The sequence below is a fragment of the Micrasema longulum genome, unplaced genomic scaffold (genome assembly GCF_059751315.1).
Source record: "Micrasema longulum isolate JH-2025_06_02 unplaced genomic scaffold, ASM5975131v1 h1tg001007l, whole genome shotgun sequence".
NCBI lineage: Eukaryota > Metazoa > Arthropoda > Insecta > Trichoptera > Brachycentridae > Micrasema > Micrasema longulum.
The window spans coordinates 88,554-110,754 of NW_028278195.1; the positions used below are offsets into that span (position 1 = coordinate 88,554).

Sequence of the window (22,201 nt, forward strand, 5' to 3'; positions counted from 1 at the left end):
TTTAGAACTAAAAATATGCCTATTCTAATTTTACTTTGTAGATAAAATTGAGTTTTCTGTATGAAAAGCAGAATACGCTTTGTTCAATAGGAAAATATCACTTTTTTTTTTACATTTTCAAAGTAATAAAGGTCTATGAATTACTGTCCATTGAAAAAATTTTTTTTGCTAATTATTAGTAGCATAAAAAATACTTTTAAATTTGTAATTTTTAATTCCCGCAAAAACAGTGATTACATTGGCCACGCCCCTAATACGTCACAATTCATGTTTATTTGTTCCTGGCCGTTGAAATTTATGTAGAACAACATCACAAATCTTGATGTCACAACAACCAAGGCCAAGCACGTTGCATTATTCTACAAACATATTTTTATTGAATTTCTTTGTTACATTTATGTATGAAAACATTTCTCCACAATATCCATATTGATTTTGAAAATACAATTAATGTTTCCAAATCCATTTCAGATGTTTTTATCGGTATTCGCAGTATGTTATATTTGATTATTATTATTATGGATAACTTATAGAGCTCCATTTTCGTAATAAAATACCTCAAGAGCGCTTCACAAAGCGATTCTATACATTTATAAATTGAAGCTTTTAAATTTGTTATTTAATTAAAACAATTTATTTTGTTATCACATGCTACGGATTTATTCAAACGATTTAGAGAACAAGTGGGTTTTAAGTTTTTTTCCGAAACATCAATTCACTCTCACAGCCTCGCACCTCTGCTTTGATATGTAATATTACATGTTTTTAACTTCAGGTATGACGATGGAGGCAGCCACCCTAGAAGTGGATCCGCCTTCGGACCGAAGAGGGTTGGTGTACCTCACACTACTGCTGCACGGCATCGGGGCGCTCACTCCCTGGAACATGTTCATTACAGCAAAAAGCTACTTCGTAGAATACAAGGTGAGTCCTTACTGAAACTAGCATTCATGCTTTTGATGTAATACCGTTTTGGTGTTTATGTAAAAATCAAATGGATGAATACACTAATAATTATTTATTTATTTCAGCTTGGCGAAGCGTACACAGGATATCAAACACCATATTCAACAAACTTCTTAGCATATGTGGGTCTCTGTTCCCAGGTGCCCAATCTTCTCTTTAACTGGATCAACATCTTCATACAAGTCAAGTTAGTATGAATTTAAACCCAATATATCTTGCACTGATTTTGAGAGGTACGCCACAGGGGAATAACTTAGGTCTTATATATAATATTACACTAGCAGAATTAAGCTAATGTACTGTGTTTTAATCCTTTATCGGGAAAATTAATTAGTTTAGAATTTGATTTTCAAACATAATACTTGAAAATACTTATTTCCCACATAAAATAAATTCGATAAAAAAATGGATAATATTTTTTAGATTTTCAGAAAAACTAAATTTTTCATCGGTCAATATATTGGACCAATGATTGTTTAGAGTCATGTTAGAAAATATATTTATATAATAAAAATATACAGATATTATTTACAAAATTTTATTATAGACTATAAACAATTACTAATTATACAATTACAAATATTTAATAACATTTAGTAAAATGTTTGACCACAAAGTTAATGATTTGAATATTAATCATAAATATCAGTAATCACATTTTTTACAACCGTTTTGACAACGGCATGAACACGCGGTTAGAACGATAACTTAACCAACGATCGTTCTAGATAACGTATTGAAGTAATTGCACAAAAACCGCCCTTGAACCTGTATCAATTGCACAGAAATCTTTAATCCGAGTCATTTTAAAAACAACATTTCGCTATCCAAGTGACTTGCTCTTCAAAGAATTCAGAGTACTGAATATTATTCAACAGTATATATTAAGAACGGTAGTGGTTACACACATCAATAGAGACATTTACCCGAGCGTCAACCACAACCATAATACAAGATACTCTAATAGGGATCTGATACTAAGTGAAAGGGTCAACACTGTTCTGGCATCGAGACAACACTATCACGTAGGCAAAAAGGTCCATAACCTTTTACCAGAATCGTGGAAAGACGGGAGTGTTGTCAAGTTACGGAAGGTGTTGACCTCGCTCTTTCATGACATTGGTCGTAGGGAGTCAGAAAAGTTGATGCATGCCACGGATTGGAGAACCTTACTGGATGTCAAAAATAAAATATAAAAAATAAGGAATAATTAAAAAAAAAAATATTTATAGATGACAACCATGAAGTTTATGAATGTATGTATGTGTATGCGCATGGGTGTATGTATGTGTGTGTGTATGTACATGCGTATATATGTGTATATTTATATATATGTGTGAATATATGTGTATGTCTGTATGTATATGAATCAAAATGTGTATCCGAATAAGTTTATATTTTGTTTGTCTGTGCTCTATATTAATTTGTTAACTATTATAATATATTAAAATGTAATTGCCTAGCTTGGAACGGGGTATGTACCCTTGTTAGCTGGGCAAAGTGAACATGGAATTGTATTTTTATAAAGAGTGTGAATAAATAAATAAAAAATAAAAATTAAAAAAAAAAATAGTTGAAATTTCTATGGACGGTATTGGAAATATGACCCTTAAAGCGACTGGTTAATATATCAACCAATTTCGACCTTTGCCCTATAAAGGGTTAAATATATCAAATATGAATACAGAAGAAGAAAAAAACTTACAAACAAAATATATTAGAAAATATAATTAATTATTTTGTTGCCCAGTGGGTTTTTTTTATTATCACTTTCCCGGGAAGGTTATTCAATTGCTCCATAACTTGGTTATTCAGAAAGTTATTTTTGAGGTTGTTTGTGAAGGAGATAGTGTTAAATTATTCCACGTTGTAGGAACCGGCTGCCGCCATAGATCCGCCCATATGAACAAAAAACATTCTAAGATTATTAATCACAAAGCAAAACAATAGGCAGTAGGTACTGGAGTCGAGAATCGCAAGCGCGGCTACGAAACCGTCCGTTACACGTCTGTTGTTAAACCAACAATTTGTAACTCTTTTGTTCTATGCAATGGATATTTTCTTACACCCAGTGAAAATTAGAGCATTTGATTGTACAGGGAAGTTTCTCGAAAATGTATGAAAATAATAACTACTTTGAAACATCACAGATTCAGGTAAATATGTGTGTTTAGAATAGCCAATCATTTGTATGTTGTATAGATTTCTGATTTTCAAAAGGTACGGGGTTCTCCTTTTAAATGTCAGAAAATCTTGTAATTTTACTTTACTCGGCGGTGTAATTTAAAAATTACAAAACTTCAAAAATCAGCATTGATAATAGGATACTTAAATATAAACATAAAAATTTTTTGCTTTAATTTTATACTAACATATTACAACAGAGATGAAGAACATTTAAGAGAAGGTAATATAGAAGTCTAGGCATCTACAGGGCTTATGACCTGTCAATGGCTGGTTTAAGTGGCCACTTTACACACTGTGTAACATTCACCATTCTGCCTATATTTGAACATCTATATTCCTTCAATTCTTTCATCTGTTGATGTTTGTGAAGTTAAAGAGCTGAAACCTTTATTTATGCAGGTGAGATTCATCTGATTGAATTATTTCACCTGTATACTAGGCAACGCCTGAAAATGTTATTTTTTCAATTTCTATACTTCTTCATGGACCAGGTAATTTATCAACAATATTTTGAGTTTGTCCAAATTCTTGTAGACAAGGACTGGATTCAACTCCCTGGGGAGCTGTTTATATTGACATATTACAACAGAGATGAAGAACATTTAAGAAATCTTAAATGTTCTTCATCTCTGTTGTAATATGTTAATATAAACAGCTCCCCAGGGAGTTGAATCTAGTTCTTGTCTACAAAAATTTGGACAAACTCAAAATATTGTTTAATTTTATAGTCTATTAACAAAAAATCACTTTAAAAAACCACTGAACTTCCTCATTGGGCACGAGTTGTTCAACTTCGTCGATTCCTGGCCAGGCAGTCCCATACTCTTGAAAATATTTTTTAAATATGTTTGTGTGCGGTAAAAATATTTTTTGTAATTTCAGGAGCAACCTAACAGTGAGAATAGTATGGTCTATATCCATGGTGGTCCTTTTGTTTGTGGGGACCATTATCCTGGCCATGGTGGACAGCTCTACGTGGCCAGGAGTATTCTTCTGGCTGACCATGTTGACGGTGGTGCTACTAAATGGTAATATTAAATACTTCTTCGAGACCACATGCTAGTTTTCCTATCCACACCCTACGAAAATGCAAATTTCGGGATGTCATTTCAGGGTTTTACAGTATGTCATTTGTGGGTTTTATTTATCTAAATAGCTTCAAATCTTTATGATATAGCCAAAAATATACTTACAAAAATAGAAATGAACCAAGGTGAGAACCTTATGGTACCCCTGATCTAGCTACAAATCTATTTGAGCGTTAGCCATTTAGATTTAAAGCAATTTTCTTATTACCAAGATAACTCTCGAGTTGAAAATTCCTTGTGCTTAAAATTTGGATGCGAGTATAGTATGATTTGCCTGATCAAACGCTTTAGTATTGAAGGTCTTGCGTATTGTCCGATGTTCAAGCATGGCACATTGTTTATTTATTTATTTGACGGACTTATGCAGTCCATTCTAACGATGGTAAATACAATTTCTTATAATTAATACAGGCACTAATAAAATAAAATACAACTAAATAAAATTAAAGCTAGGACAAAAAAAAATAAAAATTACTTCCTCAAGATAAGATCCGATCTATCTTAGTGAATTTTTAAAACTATAAAGACTTACACCAAAAAAGTCCAGATCTTGTCTCGAGTTTACAATACGACACAATCGGGACATTGGTGCATGCGAGCCATAGTTTCTGCTGTGTTGATCGAGGAACAGCACATTATTATTTCGCAACCGGCGGATCGAAACATTGAATAATCATTTGTATTTTTCTCTGGCAGTTTTCAACGGAATCTTCCAGAACTCGGTGTACGGCATGGCGGCGCGCCTGCCCCCCCAGTACACGGGGGCCGTGGTGCTGGGCTCCAACGTGGCCGGCTGCCTGGCGGCCCTGTCCTCCGTGGTCACCAACGCCCTGTCCCCGAGCCACCGCACCTCGGCCGTGTACTACTTCCTGACGGCGCTGCTCATCCTGCTGGCGTGCTTCGACACCTACTTCGCGCTGCCTCTGAACGTAAGTAAACTACATTGTAGCTTCATAACCCGTCATTGAAAAAATGTGTCTGAAAACAAAGTTTTTTAGTTTTAAGCTCCAGGTGGAGAATTAAGTAGTCTTATGTGATAAATCACTGCAGAAGTAATCAATCCCCTCTCCTTACAATGAATTTTCTTGATGTAAACTCTTCTAACATTCAATCCCAGATATATTCTGCCGAGGAATGCGGTGAATTATGAAGATCCTTCTATTAAGATGTGTGTTTGTGTGTCCAGAGGTTCTACCGCTACCACGAGCTGATGGCAAGCAAGGCGGCACGGAGCGCAGTGGCCGCGCGTCGCCCCCCGTACTGGAGAGTCTTCAGGGACGCCTTCCCACAACTGCTCAACGTCTTCATGGTGTTCTTCGTGTCGCTGGCCATCTTCCCCGCCTGGAACTCTGGTGAGACTCCTGTTTGGTATAACACCATTGTTTGGTAATATTCCTGGCGTGCACCCTTCCTTGATCCATGAAAGAAACCTAATATAGCACTATATCATGAAAGTTTTGGAATACATATTTAAATTTGAAACAAATATTCTGGAGTCACTGCAAATCTATAACTTAATAAAAAGTAAACCTTTTAATATCCTATTTTTTAATTTTTTAAACAATTAAACATAAACACTCAGCATTCCACTCCATGATACACCGTCTCTGAAATATACCGATGTCAAAATTGAATTTTCAAATTGAACTAAACACAATAAAAGCAATTGCTATTAATAATGGTTACGATCCAAATATAATAGATAATATTTTAAACAAATTATTTAAAATCAATTCCTGTTTTCAAACAACAGATATCTAAATATTAATAGACGGAAAGAAGATTTTTATACATTAACAATTATTCAAATAAAATTTTAAAAGATTTACCGGATAACATAAAACCAGCATTTTACACAACCAATAATATAGGAAGTATAATAAAAAACACTAAACAAAGAACTGATAAATTAGATCGATCAGGCATTTACAAGTTGATGTGCCATGACTGCAAGTCATTTTATATAGGAAAAATATCACGTACTTTTAAAACTAAAGTTAAAGAACATATGAGATGTCTTAAAATTAATTAGTTAATTTTTCTGAGTTTGCTGACCATATCCTAACAAATAGTCACTCATTCAACTTTGAAGATGGCATCGAAATTCTACATACAAACAAAAAAGGATATGCACTTGATTATTTTGAAATATTGGAGATTAGAAAGGCTGTAAATAAAAATTTAAATATTAATAATCAAATAAATCTTAGTAATAGTCCCATTTTAATAAGATATGTTCCCACTCCCTAAATCCACACACAAACCCCCTCTCTTCTTTACCCCCGTAGCCACGCCCACTCTACCTTCGCTGTGAAAAATGTATATATGTTATGTTAGTTTGTAATTAACCCCGAAGAAGGCATAGTATTGCCGAAACTAGTTGGTTGTCAAATTATAAAAAATATAAGTGGTACATAAAAACAAAGTGATTTTATTTCAATTTATATTTAATATCTTGTGAGTTGTTTCATTGACATTGAAGAAGAATTGCTGACCTCACTCTAATGCTCAAAGTGATATGCACCACAATAGATTGCCCAAAATTACTGTTCCTGATAAACGTACCCACAAGGACCACCAGACTCCGACACGTGTTCCAGTGTGAGTGCAATAGGACAAACTTTACCCATCATTCTCCCCTCCCCTGGTGAGCATCCACAGAACAGCTAATAATTATGCTGAGCTGTTGACGTGCTCCACACCACTCCTGCTACTATTAAATTAGCTATCAACGCATGTATTTTTTACATATTTTTTTTGCACTACAACAGGCCAGGAGGCCTAATTACAGTGGTGAATTACATCACAGAGCACCCAGGCTTGAGAAAAATCACATTTTAATTTTTGTGTTCTCACCGGGAATCGAACCCGGAACCTTCCGTGCGTGAGTCAAGCGTCTTGACCACTACACCACGGAGGCCGCCGGGAGCTATCCGGGCTGCGTTACGCTCGCCACTGTGGCCCCTCACTAAGGCATGGTAGGAGAACACTAAGAGGCTTACTCGTCTCCACTCGATTTCGCTTTTCAGGATTTTCATCTGAGAGCAGCCGTCCAGGGTTCTGGATATATTCAACACACGGAACTGTGTTCCTCCTCTGCTCGGACACAGAAATCGTAATGTAATACACTGTGTTTAATTTCAGATGTGAAGCGATCGAGTGACGAGTTCTTTGTGCCCCTCAGTATCTTCACGCAAGTCACCTGTTTCTTGACCTTCAATATTACCGCTATGCTGGGAAGTTCTACGGCCAGTTTATTTAGTTGGGTAAGTGACAGAATTCAAATACCTTTAGGTATAGCTGCAGAAACGGCAAGAAAGGGGTGACCTAATAGAGACATGCGAGATACTCAACAGTCACTATAGCTGCCCAAATTTGTAATTTAAAAAAATAACATTTGTTAATAGACTATTAAACTAAATCACAACGCCGAAGAGGTCTCGGATTCTATTCCCGACATGGTTGACATGAAATATTGATTTAAAAAGGTATGTTGATATGGGATATGTTAAGACCATCATAAGTGCTTTAAATATAAAATTTTGTTTTATATGGTAGAATTTTATTTATTTATTTACTTAAGTTAGTTAATATTACATTGTATATTTACAATTATAACAAATACTTATTAAATATTTCTTACATAACTTATGTAAGTTTTCTTTCATTCTTCATACTTTCAGGCATCTCATCATACAGTTTTAACCCTTTATACATTAAGCTATTTTGTGATTTTGTTTTTTTCTTAAGTGGTAGTCTTATCCTATTTCTATTTCTTGTCCTATATTTATGTACATTTCTATTTAATATAATTTCACTTATAAAATACTTTGGCATGGCTCTGCACTACAGCCATTTTACTGCACCTGAGACCTATGACTGATCATCTTACCTTCGTGTAACAGAAATAATCTAGATATTCTGAGTTTGGTTTACCAATGCAGTGCCCTATGCACCATTCGGTGCGGAAGGGGAATGATGATGATTGAACTAAGCCAATTTTGATGTATTGGCGTTATGATTTTTTAAGTTTTGTATTTCTGAAATTACGATGTTTCAAGTTTTCTTCAAAATCTTTTGCAACTCTCCTTATCATTGATTGATTCATATGAACTAGTGACGTCGTTCGTAGTAGTTTATTTTTATTATTAAAATAATTTATTTTTTTCATTCATTTTCAAGAAACTTTGCTATTATATTCAATGTTCTAATGTTCACCGCCCAAAAGAAACCATTTTTGAATACAACTTCCCGTTGGGCTGAAGTTCCTCATTCATTAGAATGTATTTCTACATTCGGACTTTCATTCTGATGAATTTAGTAATCGAATGGATATGTTAATAAATAATGTTTTTAATAAAATGCTTTGTGCCTATTAAATATGTACACACTTCTGTTTAAAATTTTGGTACTCCGGTTCTGTATTTATTTATTTTTTATCTTAAAATTGCATGATCATTCACTTATTTTTTGCTTTTTTTTTGCATCTTCTAAATATTATTTTTGAAAGCATCAATTACATGTACTATTTTTCGCTCCCTATATCTAAGTTAGTAGTAATTATTATTATAAAACCATGTAGGACTATCATATGATTAATTGTAAAGGATCTTTACCGACAAGCCATATTCATTGGCTTGGTGAGTCCTGTAAAAAAAAAAAAATAATTTCAAAAATGTCTTAAAATAACTAAAATGTAATATTGTATGTAAATAATAAATAAATAAAAAAAATAAAAAAAGAATGCATTCTTTTATTTTCATTAGAATTAATCATCTCTAGTTTCTAAAAACTAGCCTAGGTTCTCCTTAAAACACTCTTTTTTTATTTATGTCTATTTTATTTATGTGGGATATTTTTATTCTAACCCAATAGTTTTGGCTCAAATTCTACTCTAACCAACTTCACATTTTCGGAGGTTTTAACTGTTATATTGTTTTTTTTTTTAAAGTTTATAGGCCTATCTAAATATTTGTTTGCAGCCGGGTCCCAGGTTCCTGTGCATATTCGTGTGGGCACGCCTGCTGCTGCTGCCCCTGTTCCTGCTGTGCAACTACCAACCCATGGGCACGGCCCGCACCATGGCCGTGCTCATCCCCAGCGACTGGGCCTACTGGGCGCTGGCCGTCGTGCTGGGCTGGTCCAACGGCCACTTCAGCTCGCTCGCTATGATGTACATTCCCGGGTGAGTACCCCCGTTCCTGCTGTGCGATTGGACATCATATATAGTCCTTTAGCTAACAACACAGCGTAAATCATATTTGTTCCTTGACAAAAAACTACTTATTTTATTGAAAGCTCAACTAAATTACACCTTTAAATGAGGCGCTGAGAGCCATAGGAGCTTAAGCGCCATTCGAAATCAGTTTTTCAAAATCCTACGCAAAAAGTGCCAATATTACTGGAAATTTAACAAACAAAAAATAATCTGTATGGCTAAATTTAAGTTTCACCAAAAAATTATGCCAGAGAAACATAACCACCAAATTTGTAAGAGATGTTCTCAGTTTACATAAGTCATTTCCTTTTCGTTGTTTTCAATCACTTTTATATAATTTTTTTAACCTACCAGTTTCAAAGCTATACTATATAACTAATTAATTCTATCCTATTTTATTTAAATAATAAATTACAATGAACTTCCATCAAGTTAAATGCTATTTTATTTTATCAATGTTTATTATGTAGTATTGTTGGCTCACGGACCAAGGGTCCCAGGTTCAAATCCCACTCTATCACAACTTGATTTCCATTTTTCCAGCACAATTTAATTGCGAATTTTAGAAAATTGTCTAAAATTTAAATATTTTTTTAAATAATAAGAACTAAAGTATTTCTCTTTTTTATTAAAAAAATACATATGGAGCTAATAAATCAAGTCTTTTTGTCTTGTAAGGATGGAAAGCGTAACGTGAGATGGCTACGATCTTCAAAACTAGACAAAAATACTTAATTTATTAGCTCTTTATGTAATTTATTTAGTAAACATTGATAAAATAAAATATCATAGAATTCATTAGTACATCATACCTTGATAAAGAAGCTTGTACATCTTTGAAACTGGTCAGTCGAAAAAATAAAGGGGTTATAAAAACAGAGTTGTTTTTATTTATTTTATTATAATGAATAATCACAAAGAGCTTCAAATATAAATTTTATTTTTAAAAAATTGAAAGATAATATTTCTTTTTCCTTTGTATTAAGAAAAATCGTAACATTAACCATAGTCTTCTTATTCATAGAGGGGGGGGGGGGTCAGTGCTATAACCCTTTCGCTCCTGGCCAACACAATGGGTATGTGTGGGTACAAACAAAAATCAAATTGCCTTTTATATTCTGTTGGATCCTGGCCACAACGATCGTTCATGTTACTGGCCACTTAGAACATAACATATTTTTTATATGATAGCTCTCGTATCTGAAGTGGAGGGATGGTAAAAAAAAGAGGAGTAAAGAATTTTTTTTTTAATATCTCAGGAGCGAAAGGGATACAGGCTCCTGACGTCACTGCGGTGCCTGTGGAACCTAGGCATGTAAAGGACTCGATCACCTCTGTATTTTTAATCCTTCCTTATATTTCCAGGTCCGTGGAGAAGCAGTACGCATCGACAGCGGGAATGTTCGGCGCTGCGGTCCTCATAACGGGCATTGTCGCCGGAATCGCCTTCTCCATGCTCGGCCCCTTACTGATATCCCTCCCCCTGTTCAAGGGCTCTACATAGCGGCAAACTCTCGCCGCGTCCATATAACCGCACCGCACGGATGCACTACAATCGTAAAATGTTTCAAGATACAAATTATAGTATTCTAACCGTGTTTTTTTAGCCGTGTTCGCACGGAGAATTTTGCTCATGTTTCATAGGATTCCACTAATTTAATATTTCATTTTTACAAATCCGTTATTGAACTCGGGCAGGTCCGCGTGAAAATTATGAATATGCCAATACGAAGAACATATCAAAAATCTATTTGCACATTCTTGAATTTGAATCTCAAATTGTTACTAAGACTCGCCATCTATCTGTACAATGTATTTTTCTTTCTCCCAGAAGTCTCTTACAGATTCACAAATTTCACACGGCTTTGACCAATATCTTCTGTTTTCTTTATTGTGGATAACTTATATAGCGCCATTTTCGTAATAAAATACCTCAAGGGCGCTTTACATGGTGATTCTACTGTTAAGTTAATTTAATTGAAGCTTTAAATTTGTAATTTGATTAAAATAATTTATTTTGTTGTCACGTGCTACGGATTTATTCAAATGATTTAGAGAACAAGTGGGTTTTAAGTTTTTTCCGAAACATCACTTCACTTTCACAGCCTCGCACCTCTGCTGGGAGAGCATTCCATGCCATAGGGCCTGCGACCGCAAATGCGCGCTCACCAAATTTAGTGCGCTGTTTGCGTAGAGGTATAATAACTTTTCCTCTCGCCGTAGACGTAGCTGATCTAAGCGTGAGACGCCTGTCAGCTAGTTCATCTGGAATGCATAGTTCCCTTAGATATTCCGGAGCCGAGTTGTGCAGTGACTTATACATAAGCCAACAGAGTTTGTATTCGACCCTCTGTGGAAAACGTAGCCAGTGTAGTTCCCGAAGTAGTGGAGTGATATGACTGAACTTAGAGATTCCGAAAATAAGTCTCGCTGCGGCATTCAATACAGATTGTAGGCGAGTCATTTTGTTCATTGGTAGACCTGCATAGATACCATTACAATAATCGACTCTAGACACTACAAACGCATTTATTAACTGACGGGCGGCATCAACCGGCAAATTTTTGCGTATGCATCTGGCTCGTTAAATTCACAATATTTTTCATGCCTTGACTTTTGTGACACTTATGGTACTGTCTTGATCGTAGAGCAGGTAAAAATTACACTGGTTGTCAAGAATTCTCCAAATGTATAAAATTTAAATATGTCATTGGTGATACTGCGTAATCTATTTTTTCGACAAATGTTTTACTGTATTAAATTCGTTCCAGGGACTGAGAGCTGTTAGTTTTAAATTATTGCTATTTTTCTCTAAATAATGATACTTTTTCTCACACTCAAGCAGTATTTTTGGCTGATTAAAATCGTAAGTAATATCTGTACCTTAAAGCTGAAAGTCACATTTTTTTTTGCAAAATTTGAGTTATGAATGTCATTTTGTTCATATATTCAGATTCTATTAATGCTAAAAACATCTTCGGCGCTGGCCGGACAGTTAGAACAAAAAACATTGACGTCCCATAGTTATTTGATAGTCCATATTTTAAATGTTTTTTTCTTAAATATTCGTATCAAAAGCCTATAAATCCAAAAAAAACAGCAATAAAGTGTATTTTTACTTCGAGAGATACATTCCAAACAGTTTTACAACTTCAAACCGCTCTCCCGAACAATTTACCAAGTGTAACTTTCTGCTTTAAGGTACTGGTATATTAACATAACTGTTATCAAGTTCTCCTGCCAAAAAAATAAAATGATAGCGACACAGTTTTTCAGTATCACCTACAATACATATTTTACATTTGGAGGGTTTTTACAATACAGCTCTTTATACAACACGCATTAAAGTTTCCAAATAATAATAGGTTGCAGTAAATGCCTCATAACTCAATAAACATTATTAAAAGCTATTAAAGATATATTTAAAAGATGCAATAAGATTAATTCAAGTGTGAAATTGAATTGCTACAAAGTGTTAATGAATGAATCAATAAGTACCAAAATAATATAGCTAAAATGTTTGCGGATTTTTTTATTATTTTTAATAGATACATTATAGTGGAATGAGCAACCATATTTCATATGTTATTCCGGTCTGAAACCATTTAACAATAATTTATCTGATTTATTTTAATTTGCTGACAAATTTTCATATATGTATTCACCATTTTACCAAGTGACACTTGGTAATGTCACAGAATATCGTTGGGGCACATGCAATGAGTCGAATGTCAAAAAATAATTTTATACGGGTGCAAAACATCCTATGTCAACATTTCTTAAAACTGTAAAGTTAATGACCTCTATTTTTTAAGCCATCATGTCGCGCATCCGATAAAATAGATTCATAACTAAAAAAAATCTGATTTTTAATTAAGTATACAGAGTGAATTAAAAAAAATACTCTCATATGCTGAAAAGTGAACAAAGCTGTAGCTTTACGATTTTCTTTACGACAATCGAGATTTCCTTTGAACAATGTTATTATATTTTTTTTGCAACAAATATTTTTTTTTTTGTAATAGGTAGACAGCCTTTACTGGTGCGCCTATATCTCATGTACTACTTTTTGTCTGCGTTCGTCATCCTTTGAAAAATCATCCAAACGGTCTTGAACCGGTTGACCCAAATGGAATCGACAACTAGGTCATTTATTCAAGCCTGAAACCACCCCGCTGGAAATAATGTCTTTCTTGGGATCGTGAGGGAATTGGGCATGATCGAGCTTCCAGTTATGACCTCGTAAATTTGTGTTGCGATTTAATTAATTCCTCTCGGACAGTCGCAATAATTATTTAGTATCTTTTCTATCAAGTCACCTCTTTTCTATCGTTTATCAGATGATGTAAGTTTTAGTGCTTTTAATTTACTATAGCCCTTTTGAGTAATTTGGGAATTTTCATATTTGTGTATCTGGGAAGTATGTTTACTAGCAAAACTAGCAGTTCACAATGAAGTTCTATCGCCAACTCTAATGTATGGGAGCGAAGTATGGAATCGAAAAAATGATGATGAAAGTAGGTTAAATGCTGTCGAAATGCAATCCCTCAGGCGAATGTGTGGTAAAACGATGTATGATAGGTGCACAAATGTCCAGATCCGTGAACTGTGTAAGGCCGAGACATGCATTATCGACAGAATCAAGAAAGGGTGCTGCGTTGGTTTGGACATGTAGAGCGAATGGACAGCGAAAGAACGGTTAAAATGATCTACAATGCGAATGTTGATGGGTGCAGAAAACGAGGAAGACACGGCACTATCGAGTCCATCAAATATTTGTAGATGGACATGTCAAGAGTAGGAATAATCGGCGTGCGTGCATGAGAAGATGTATGAATGTAGAGGAAGCGAGGTCTGTATGCAAAGACAGAGTGATATCGCGTTCTATCCTCTCTGTTTGTTTGTATCTTTGGATTTTGTCCAATAGCTCGATGTCTTTAGTCTTCACGTGACTTATGACACATTGGATCGGCATTGCTTTGAACGGTGAAAAGAAAAACTCTATGAAAAATATGTGGTTTTAAGACTGTCTAATTGGTTTTTTGGCTGTCCTAGTAATTCTGCCGTTTTTACTCTATTTTATCGGACGTGCGATGTGATAGAATTTGATATAAATTTGATGCGCACAAATAAAATTTCATTAACACCACAATTAATGAACAGTTTTTCCTCCCTCCTGTAAAGTTGCACTGTGCCACTCGACCTATTGCGTGTACCGCGAGGTTTGGTAGTTTTTCACTCTGATGAACAATGTTCAACATCTACAATCAATAATTTAGTACAAATATTATGTATTTGATGTTACATTAGCAGGTTGTATATAAATATTAATATATGTAGCCGAGCGTTGTGGGTAATTCGTTCTTACAAAATGGCTTAAAAAGAACCAAATGATCCCTTTCGTGACAGATATGAAAATATCAATTTCTTAAAAATGTTGGATAATTATATCTATATTTTGAGTATGTCTGAATGTTTTTCAGGACTGGATTTCACACAGACTGAAGTAATTAATATAAAAATTTAATGCAACAGAGGGGGAAAATGTGTCAATAGAAATATTGTTGAAAATTATAATCTTCAGGTCCTATTTTTTCCAGTATATTCTCATTCAAATATTCTCCCCGATGAACCCATCGCGTGTGCCCAAAATGGAGAGTAAAAGCAAGGTACACCAAAAAAGGTAAATAGTTGTCGCAAACTAAATTCAAAGCAAGTGCAATTTAATCGACCTTTTTAAATAAGTGTATAATTTTCTTAAAGGCTATTATGCATTGAATTTTGATACATTTTTCAAGCAAATACAATCTTAGCGATGTTCTGATATCCTTTGGGGTTAGTTTTTCATTATATCCTCATTTGTTTTTTGAACAAAAACACCATATTGACATTTTACTAAATCGTGACACGTAGTTGACACGTGTTTAAGAAGAATAATTAATGTCTTCATATCAATAAACAACTTGTTTAAAAATGTGGCAATAGAAATATTGAGTTATATACATAATGTGAAAAGAAGATGGTTCGAAAACATTATCGTAAATGTTTGAAACAGTTTTGCCACCATCTCAGTTGAAATTCAGCGATTTTTAGTGGTGCCATAATAAAAATAAATACGTTATGTTTTTTTGCAAATTCCAATTACTATTTTTATTTTTGTGATTTTCAATTTATATATAAAATTATTTAAATTTATAAAAAATTTTCACACAGTTTTCACAAAAGCATTTTTTCTGGCAGTATTTGTATGTATCCATAGTCTAGCTAGAACATTAATTTCGTTTTATATTCTCTTGAAAAACGTAGAAAAGGTGGATTTACTGTACTTATATTATGAAGTTCAATCAGATTCAAAACATTAAGTAAATAAAACAATTTAATTTGTCAATACTTATTCTAATTATTGCGAAGTTTTTTTTTTCATTCGATATCCAACATTTTGTAGAAATGCATATTTTTATTTTTGAAATGAATGGCTTTAATTAAGTTCAATTGTTGGCGTTTTTAAGATTATGAGCTAAGATTTTTATTGTAGGTTACGAGCTAATATTGCTGTTTATAATTTTAATATAATTGGTTTGTTTACATAGTTATTTTATTATTACTTATAATGTATTGTTGCCATGCAGCTGAAACTGAAAAATTATGCGAAAAGTGATCAGTAAGTACCAAAAACATTTTTTAGTATCAAACTAGTAAAGCCCATTTAAACATTACAATTTTCTTGTTTGACTTTTAATTCAAAGTTTTTTTTTTACTGGGGTTTTATATTCAGGCTGCAGACAAATGACACAGCAACCCAAAAAATCAGGGTAATGTCCAGAATTTGTCTATTGTTAATAAAATATAATATTTGTGCAAATCTTCAAATTCAGCTGTTTGGAAAAATTATATTATATACTTTGTACACCAGAACCTCTTTTTACACCGGGGATACGCCCCACACAGTACAGTACCAAATACCAAAATAAAAACAATGTGGATAGATTTCCTTGTACAAAAATCATTTTGAAATACTATTTATTGTACCTTAATTTTTATAAAAAAAATATAACATATAACAATTACTTTTAAAAATTGTAACATAGTTAATTCAATATTGCCCTTTCTTTCTGAATGCGTCCTGCCATCTTGTCGTTTCCCCCTCTCTATGAATACTGAATGGAGCTTCTCACTACTATCCGTGACCCTGTTATAGGTCCTGTCGGATGTACAGATCTGGTGGTCTGTATTAATTTCAAACCATTAAAAATGTTTTGTAATCATTTCGGCGAATGGATCATTTCCAATCAGTTTATTCCCAGTAAGCGAAGAATTCACTTCCCTCTTTTTCAATGAAGTCATATTGTGTACTTCTGGATTACCTTCTTTCAGCACGATGCTGAGGCTACCAGATTACAGAGAGCTCCCTCGGGCAGCTTTTCTTGTTTGGCAACTAACAACTTTTTACTCCAGCTCGCATTAGCTCCATTTTCTATCAGCTCGCAGCCTGTCTAAGAATTGCTGGCGCAACTTTTAAGACGATGCGTGTTGTCTGGAACTATAGTCTATACTCGGTCAAAACGAAATACTTACTTATATGGGTGTGAATCTTGACACCTTATCAAATCATTAAACTTCTGAGTTTTAAAAGTAAGTGCTTGGCGAGTATTATATAAGGCGGTCTGATTTCATAACTAACATTGAAGTCCAATAACGGACACAGCAGCCTCCTATAACTAGTGTCTTGAGGATGCGGCGGTGGACCTAGCTGCGCATGCCTCAGGAGAACCTTAACCCGAGTTGCTTCTTCTTTACACCCGTGGGCGCCCACCGTCTTGGAAGGCTCTTTGCCGATGGCGATCTTTCGGCTTAATTTGGTGGAATGCGGGATTGACGTGGGAGGAGGCGAGAGTACTCGTTAGCAACAGATTCTCCCGAAGGCATCTAGCGATGTCCATATGCTCCGCATAAGAGCGGATGTGGAAATTTTTTTTTTTCCTTGCACGTAGGCATCACCAAGGAGACTTAAGTCCTCAGATGCGCTGTGCGGCATGTGGTGGGCAAGCTGTCACTCTTTTCTTGCGCTCTCTGCACCTAATAAATAAAAGAAGCATGTAGGAAATTTTACAAGTGAATATTACTATTACGCATTGTTAAAAGAATGTTTAAAAAATTAATATTTCAGTCTTGTACCGCGTTATTTGGAAACCGTGTAAAAATAGGTTCAGATGTATTTATTTATGGATTCAAACATAGTGTGGTTTGTGTTGTAAGCAATATGTTAAAATTAAAATACTTCTGTTGATGTTACAAGGTGTAAAAAATTCTAATTAATAAGTGTTAATAATCTGCTACTTTTAAATGGTTTAATACGACCGACATGTTAAAAAAAAAAAAACAACACTTTAGCGTAAGACTGATATTTATAGCTTTTTGAATTATACAACGGGCATACAAACTCTGCATGTCGATTTGTGTGCGACTAAATTTAGCTGCTTTCAATCGGTGCTTGTTAAAAAATATTTCGCTGTTTATTTTCCATACAAGAACAGTTGCAAAAACTTTTTTAAATACTTCATATATTTTTAATTCTGATCTGCTCCGGCCAAATTATTATGCTCGCTTTGAAATGTTTATTTTATGGTCAACCCAATCGATACGAGCTGAATTTTCAATGCACCGTTGGATGTGAATTAGAGGGTGATACTGTTTTTTTTAATTTATTATTTTTGTGGGACGCAACCGGAAACCGATTCCCGCTGTCACTCAACTTACTATCGTCTTAAGTACAGTGCAGAAGATGAATCGTCCATTTCTTGTACGTAAAAAAATGATAAAAACATCAAAATATTGATTACCTAGCACAGATGTTAAATTGCTGACAGACAGGGAAATACAAGATGACCTCGATTTCCCACTCGGAAGAAAAGAGAACAAAGTGGGTGGTTACTATAAATGCCCTTACTATAAACAGTGAGTAGTCAGTAAAATTCAGTTACGAAATGTAGTCGATTAGATCAGTTTTATTCAGCCGTTACTCTCCTGCTTCATAATGGAATTCTGTATTTTATTCAACATGTAATAAATACACATCGAAAAGTAATGCGTTTTCTGCTGTCACCTCCAACTGGCATAGTAGCTCCCCATATCAGTAACCCAGAAAATACCACATTTTTATTGAATATTTTTTAAAGCCCTCTGTCGGCTTTTACATTTTTTAATAAGTAGGTTTATGTATTTATCACCCCCTAATTTACATAGGGCACTGCATCGCTGACACCAACTTCAGCATATCTCAATGATTTGTTTTGGCACGAAGGTAAGATAAACAGTCTTACGCTTCAGAGAGTATGAAATATCACAGCGAAAAACTATTTATTTTTATAAATGTTTGACATCGACCTTGCCGGAAATCGAACCCGAATTACAGTGTACATGAAAGGAGTATGTATGCGTAGAACAACAATCCAAGTTGAAAAAGAAGGTTTTAAATAAAAAATTTAAAACTTATTTTTAAAGCAAAATCAGGTTTTGGCCGAATATAGTAACGATGTTCGAATGCTGTTTTTTGTTTCAGGCTCACACATATTCGGGTTTTTTCCGTGCGCGGGCGTTGATGTCACCGGAAACAAAATGTATTCATATTCAGTGTAAAATCACATCAATAAGGTTCAAATTGCTTTCAATACTGACATTAACATTCGCATCAATGATTGGTTATATAGATTGCATAATAATTTGGCCTGGAGTGGTATTCTGAATCTTCTCTATCCCCTAGAGCGTGATAAATTTGGGGATTTTTTTTTTAATGCGACTACACTTTTCTTCATGTAATGGCCACACTGACGATGAAACGTCAAATGATATATAAAACGGTGTTTTAGATAACGCTTACGGTTGCAATAATGTTCTAAATTAAAATCATCACGTTTGATTTCACGTGTTCATATTTATCTGATGGTGGCCAATATGAAGAAAAGTGTAAACGCATGCAAAAATTAAAAATCCCCAAATGAATCACTCTCTAGGGGGTAAAGAAGATTCAGAGTACCACCCTTGGAAAGCATTTATCGCACTTTAGTTGGTTAAACCAGCCATAGGAATTTTGGAAGATCTTAGAACATGTTTTTAATAGACTTCTATTTAAAATTATATATAATATAAACATTTCCCTTCGATGCTGATCGCTATAATCTGACTTGGGGCCTATCTTAGTTGTTTTTTTTTCTGCTGTAAGACAAATATTATCATTATTCCCTATTTGCAGCTAATGGTGCATAGGTCACTGCATTCGTACTGAAATCACTGTATCGGCAATCATTTGTAATATACATGAAGGCAAGATGATACATACCTTTTTATATTTTTTAAATATATATTTGTGTTGATTATGAAATACTCTAGTGTAAAAACACCTCTTTTAATTAATATTTCATGTCGACCATGTCGGCAATCGAACCCGAGACCTCTAGCATGGCAGGTAAACGCGCTGACCACTACACGAAGCCGAAAAATAACCTACATCTAGAAATTTCAGAGAGATTCATTCTTGCAATGAGTTTATTCAATTTGCAGTGCCCTGTAAGAGGACCTAGTGACGAATTTAGGAATACCATCGTCATCATTCCATGCCTGCTCCCTAGTTGGAGCTTATAGTGTCCACAAAGATCCTCCAAGCGTCTCTGTCGGCTGCCAGCTACTGTGCATCCTCGCAAGTCAGGTTCGCGTTCCGTAGTTCTGACACGATCTGCCGACGAACAGTCAGCAGTGGACGTCCGGGACTTCGAGAACCTGATGCCCAAGCACATGGCCGAGCCAACCGTATCGCCTCCGCTTGATGACAGTTGTCGCCGGAGTTTGCTGCGTCATTCCTTACAAAGTCAAACCACCGCACGCGCAAGATTCTTCCGAGACACCTATTCTCAAAACTCAGAATTTTGCTGTTTTGGGTCTTAGTGAGGTGCCACGATTCACATCCGTAGAGGAGAATAGGTGTTATATAGGCGGCATTTGGTTTTCACTGAGTAAATATCCGATCTTCAGACAGCCTTCATACTGGTGAATGTGGCGCCTGCTATTCCTAGCCGCACTCCCAGTTCTTTTTGAAAGCTGCCATTTTCCGTAACATATACTCCCAGGTATTTGAAACTCTCGACCCTTTCGATGACCTGGTTTGACGGTCAGGGGATTTTGGGCATCAAGGCATGAAGTGTGACACAGTACACGAGTTTTTGCAGTATTGCAGGAACACCAGTAGTAAAAGGAATAATTTGCTGTTTTTTTAACTTCGGTAGCCACCGGATGAAATAAATCTTAAAATTTATGCGCATTTTAAGGTTTATGATAAAGTTTTGTTTAGGCTACATTATTCTTTTGATGTTAATGAAACGGATTTTTCCGCTTTTATCATGATGGGCCTCACAAATTAATCCTTACTCGTGTCTATGAATTTATTAGATAATAAAAGTGTAAATGTTTCTCGTCATTGCCTATGTAGTTAAGCTTCCAATAGATGTAAGTTTTAAAAGAAAATATATACACATAGGTAAAACTAATACTTACTGTATATTATTACTAACAAATTAATCTTATATCAAAATAATACTATGTAAAACATTTTGTAATCAATCAATACATCAATTTGTCTTCTTGATGGTTTCGTTTAGTTAAAATCTTAATTATGTGTTACTAAAATTTTATTTTAAATAATCCCGTGTTTTGTAATATTTTTAAACGTACCTTTTTTGTATTGTTTTTGTTTATGAAATCGCACAATTGATTATAATGTTTTAATTAAAAAGTTACATAGGTTTATACGAATGAGAAAATGTAGTTTTTTAAATAAATCAACTATTTATCTAACTTTGTTATAGAAATAAGCGACAAGTGTTGCTTAAATGCACAAATTAAGAATAATGTCTGACCAGTTTCATGGCTTTCAACACTGGCTCGAAGATGTCACGAAACTGATAAAGCTGGTTTCTGGTTATTCCGAATATGTGGATTGAAGTATCACTCTGATTCTATAATAAATTACAGTGAACTTTCGTTAACAAACTTTAATGATTTTTATGATAATTTAAAAAATAAATTATAACGTCATCATTTCTCCTCGAAGGGGATGCGATCACATTAATCTGTGGATGTGTCGGCGAAAAAGTAAAGTGATTATATGCCAGCTGATCAGTTCACAAAACTGCCAAAAATAAATGGAAAGACAGGTTTAAATGTCATTTTTATGCGTCGCCACTTCATTCCATTCAACCCGTGAAAATCCAATGCAACTAATGAACTTATGATTAATGCCAAATAATGCTGTGTTGCATATGAAGCGTTTACACGAGATTAAGATCATAGGAAGCTAACTATTAAAAACAATGTATTGATACTAAAACTGAGCGTAACTAATAAAAATTTAGTTAGCTCCTTGCAAATTACACAGTTTGATAAAAAAATAGACGGAGTTGGTTTATATTTTTAAACAAGGTTTATATATTTTTTTAATAATGAATACTTTTGTCCCCTTCAAAATGCTAGCGTTTTTTCCAATTCTGAAATGCGCCTTCAGTTGCGTCAGCAATTCGGTCTTTATCTCCTCTATGGTTGCGAAACATCGTCCTTCCATAGTCATCTTCATCTTTGTGAACAGGTAAAAGTCTCAGGGAGCCAAGTCCAGCGAATGCGGTGACTGGGTATCAATGCGGTCTGATTTTTGCCACAGAGTCCCGGAATAACCTTGAAAATTTGCCGATAACTAGTT

At 34.5% G+C, this 22,201-nt stretch overlaps 1 protein-coding gene and 1 long non-coding RNA gene across 3 annotated transcripts in view; one reads left to right on the forward strand and one right to left on the reverse strand.

The window, feature by feature from the left end:
- Positions 1 to 12,713, forward strand: part of Ent2 (Equilibrative nucleoside transporter 2) — a 35,528-nt gene extending 22,815 nt beyond the window's left edge. Inside the window, exons 4-11 of one of the 2 annotated variants that reach the window (XM_088232648.1) lie at positions 776 to 924; positions 1,032 to 1,153; positions 4,036 to 4,181; positions 4,938 to 5,170; positions 5,428 to 5,593; positions 7,386 to 7,507; positions 9,224 to 9,426; positions 10,825 to 12,713. In XM_088232648.1, coding sequence (XP_088088774.1) covers positions 776 to 924; positions 1,032 to 1,153; positions 4,036 to 4,181; positions 4,938 to 5,170; positions 5,428 to 5,593; positions 7,386 to 7,507; positions 9,224 to 9,426; positions 10,825 to 10,963 — 1,280 coding nt within the window. In that variant the 3' untranslated portion in view covers positions 10,964 to 12,713. The remainder of the gene's footprint in view (positions 1 to 775; positions 925 to 1,031; positions 1,154 to 4,035; positions 4,182 to 4,937; positions 5,171 to 5,427; positions 5,594 to 7,385; positions 7,508 to 9,223; positions 9,427 to 10,824) is intronic. The other variant, XM_088232649.1, reaches the window with a different exon arrangement.
- Positions 12,714 to 17,352: 4,639 nt separating this feature from the next.
- Positions 17,353 to 21,302, reverse strand: LOC148277609 (uncharacterized). Its single transcript, XR_015823411.1, has 2 exons — positions 21,181 to 21,302; positions 17,353 to 17,535 (listed from the first exon to the last, which is right to left on the reverse strand). It is a non-coding gene; the product is annotated as an uncharacterized LOC148277609 (long non-coding RNA).
- Positions 21,303 to 22,201: the final 899 nt, after the last annotated feature.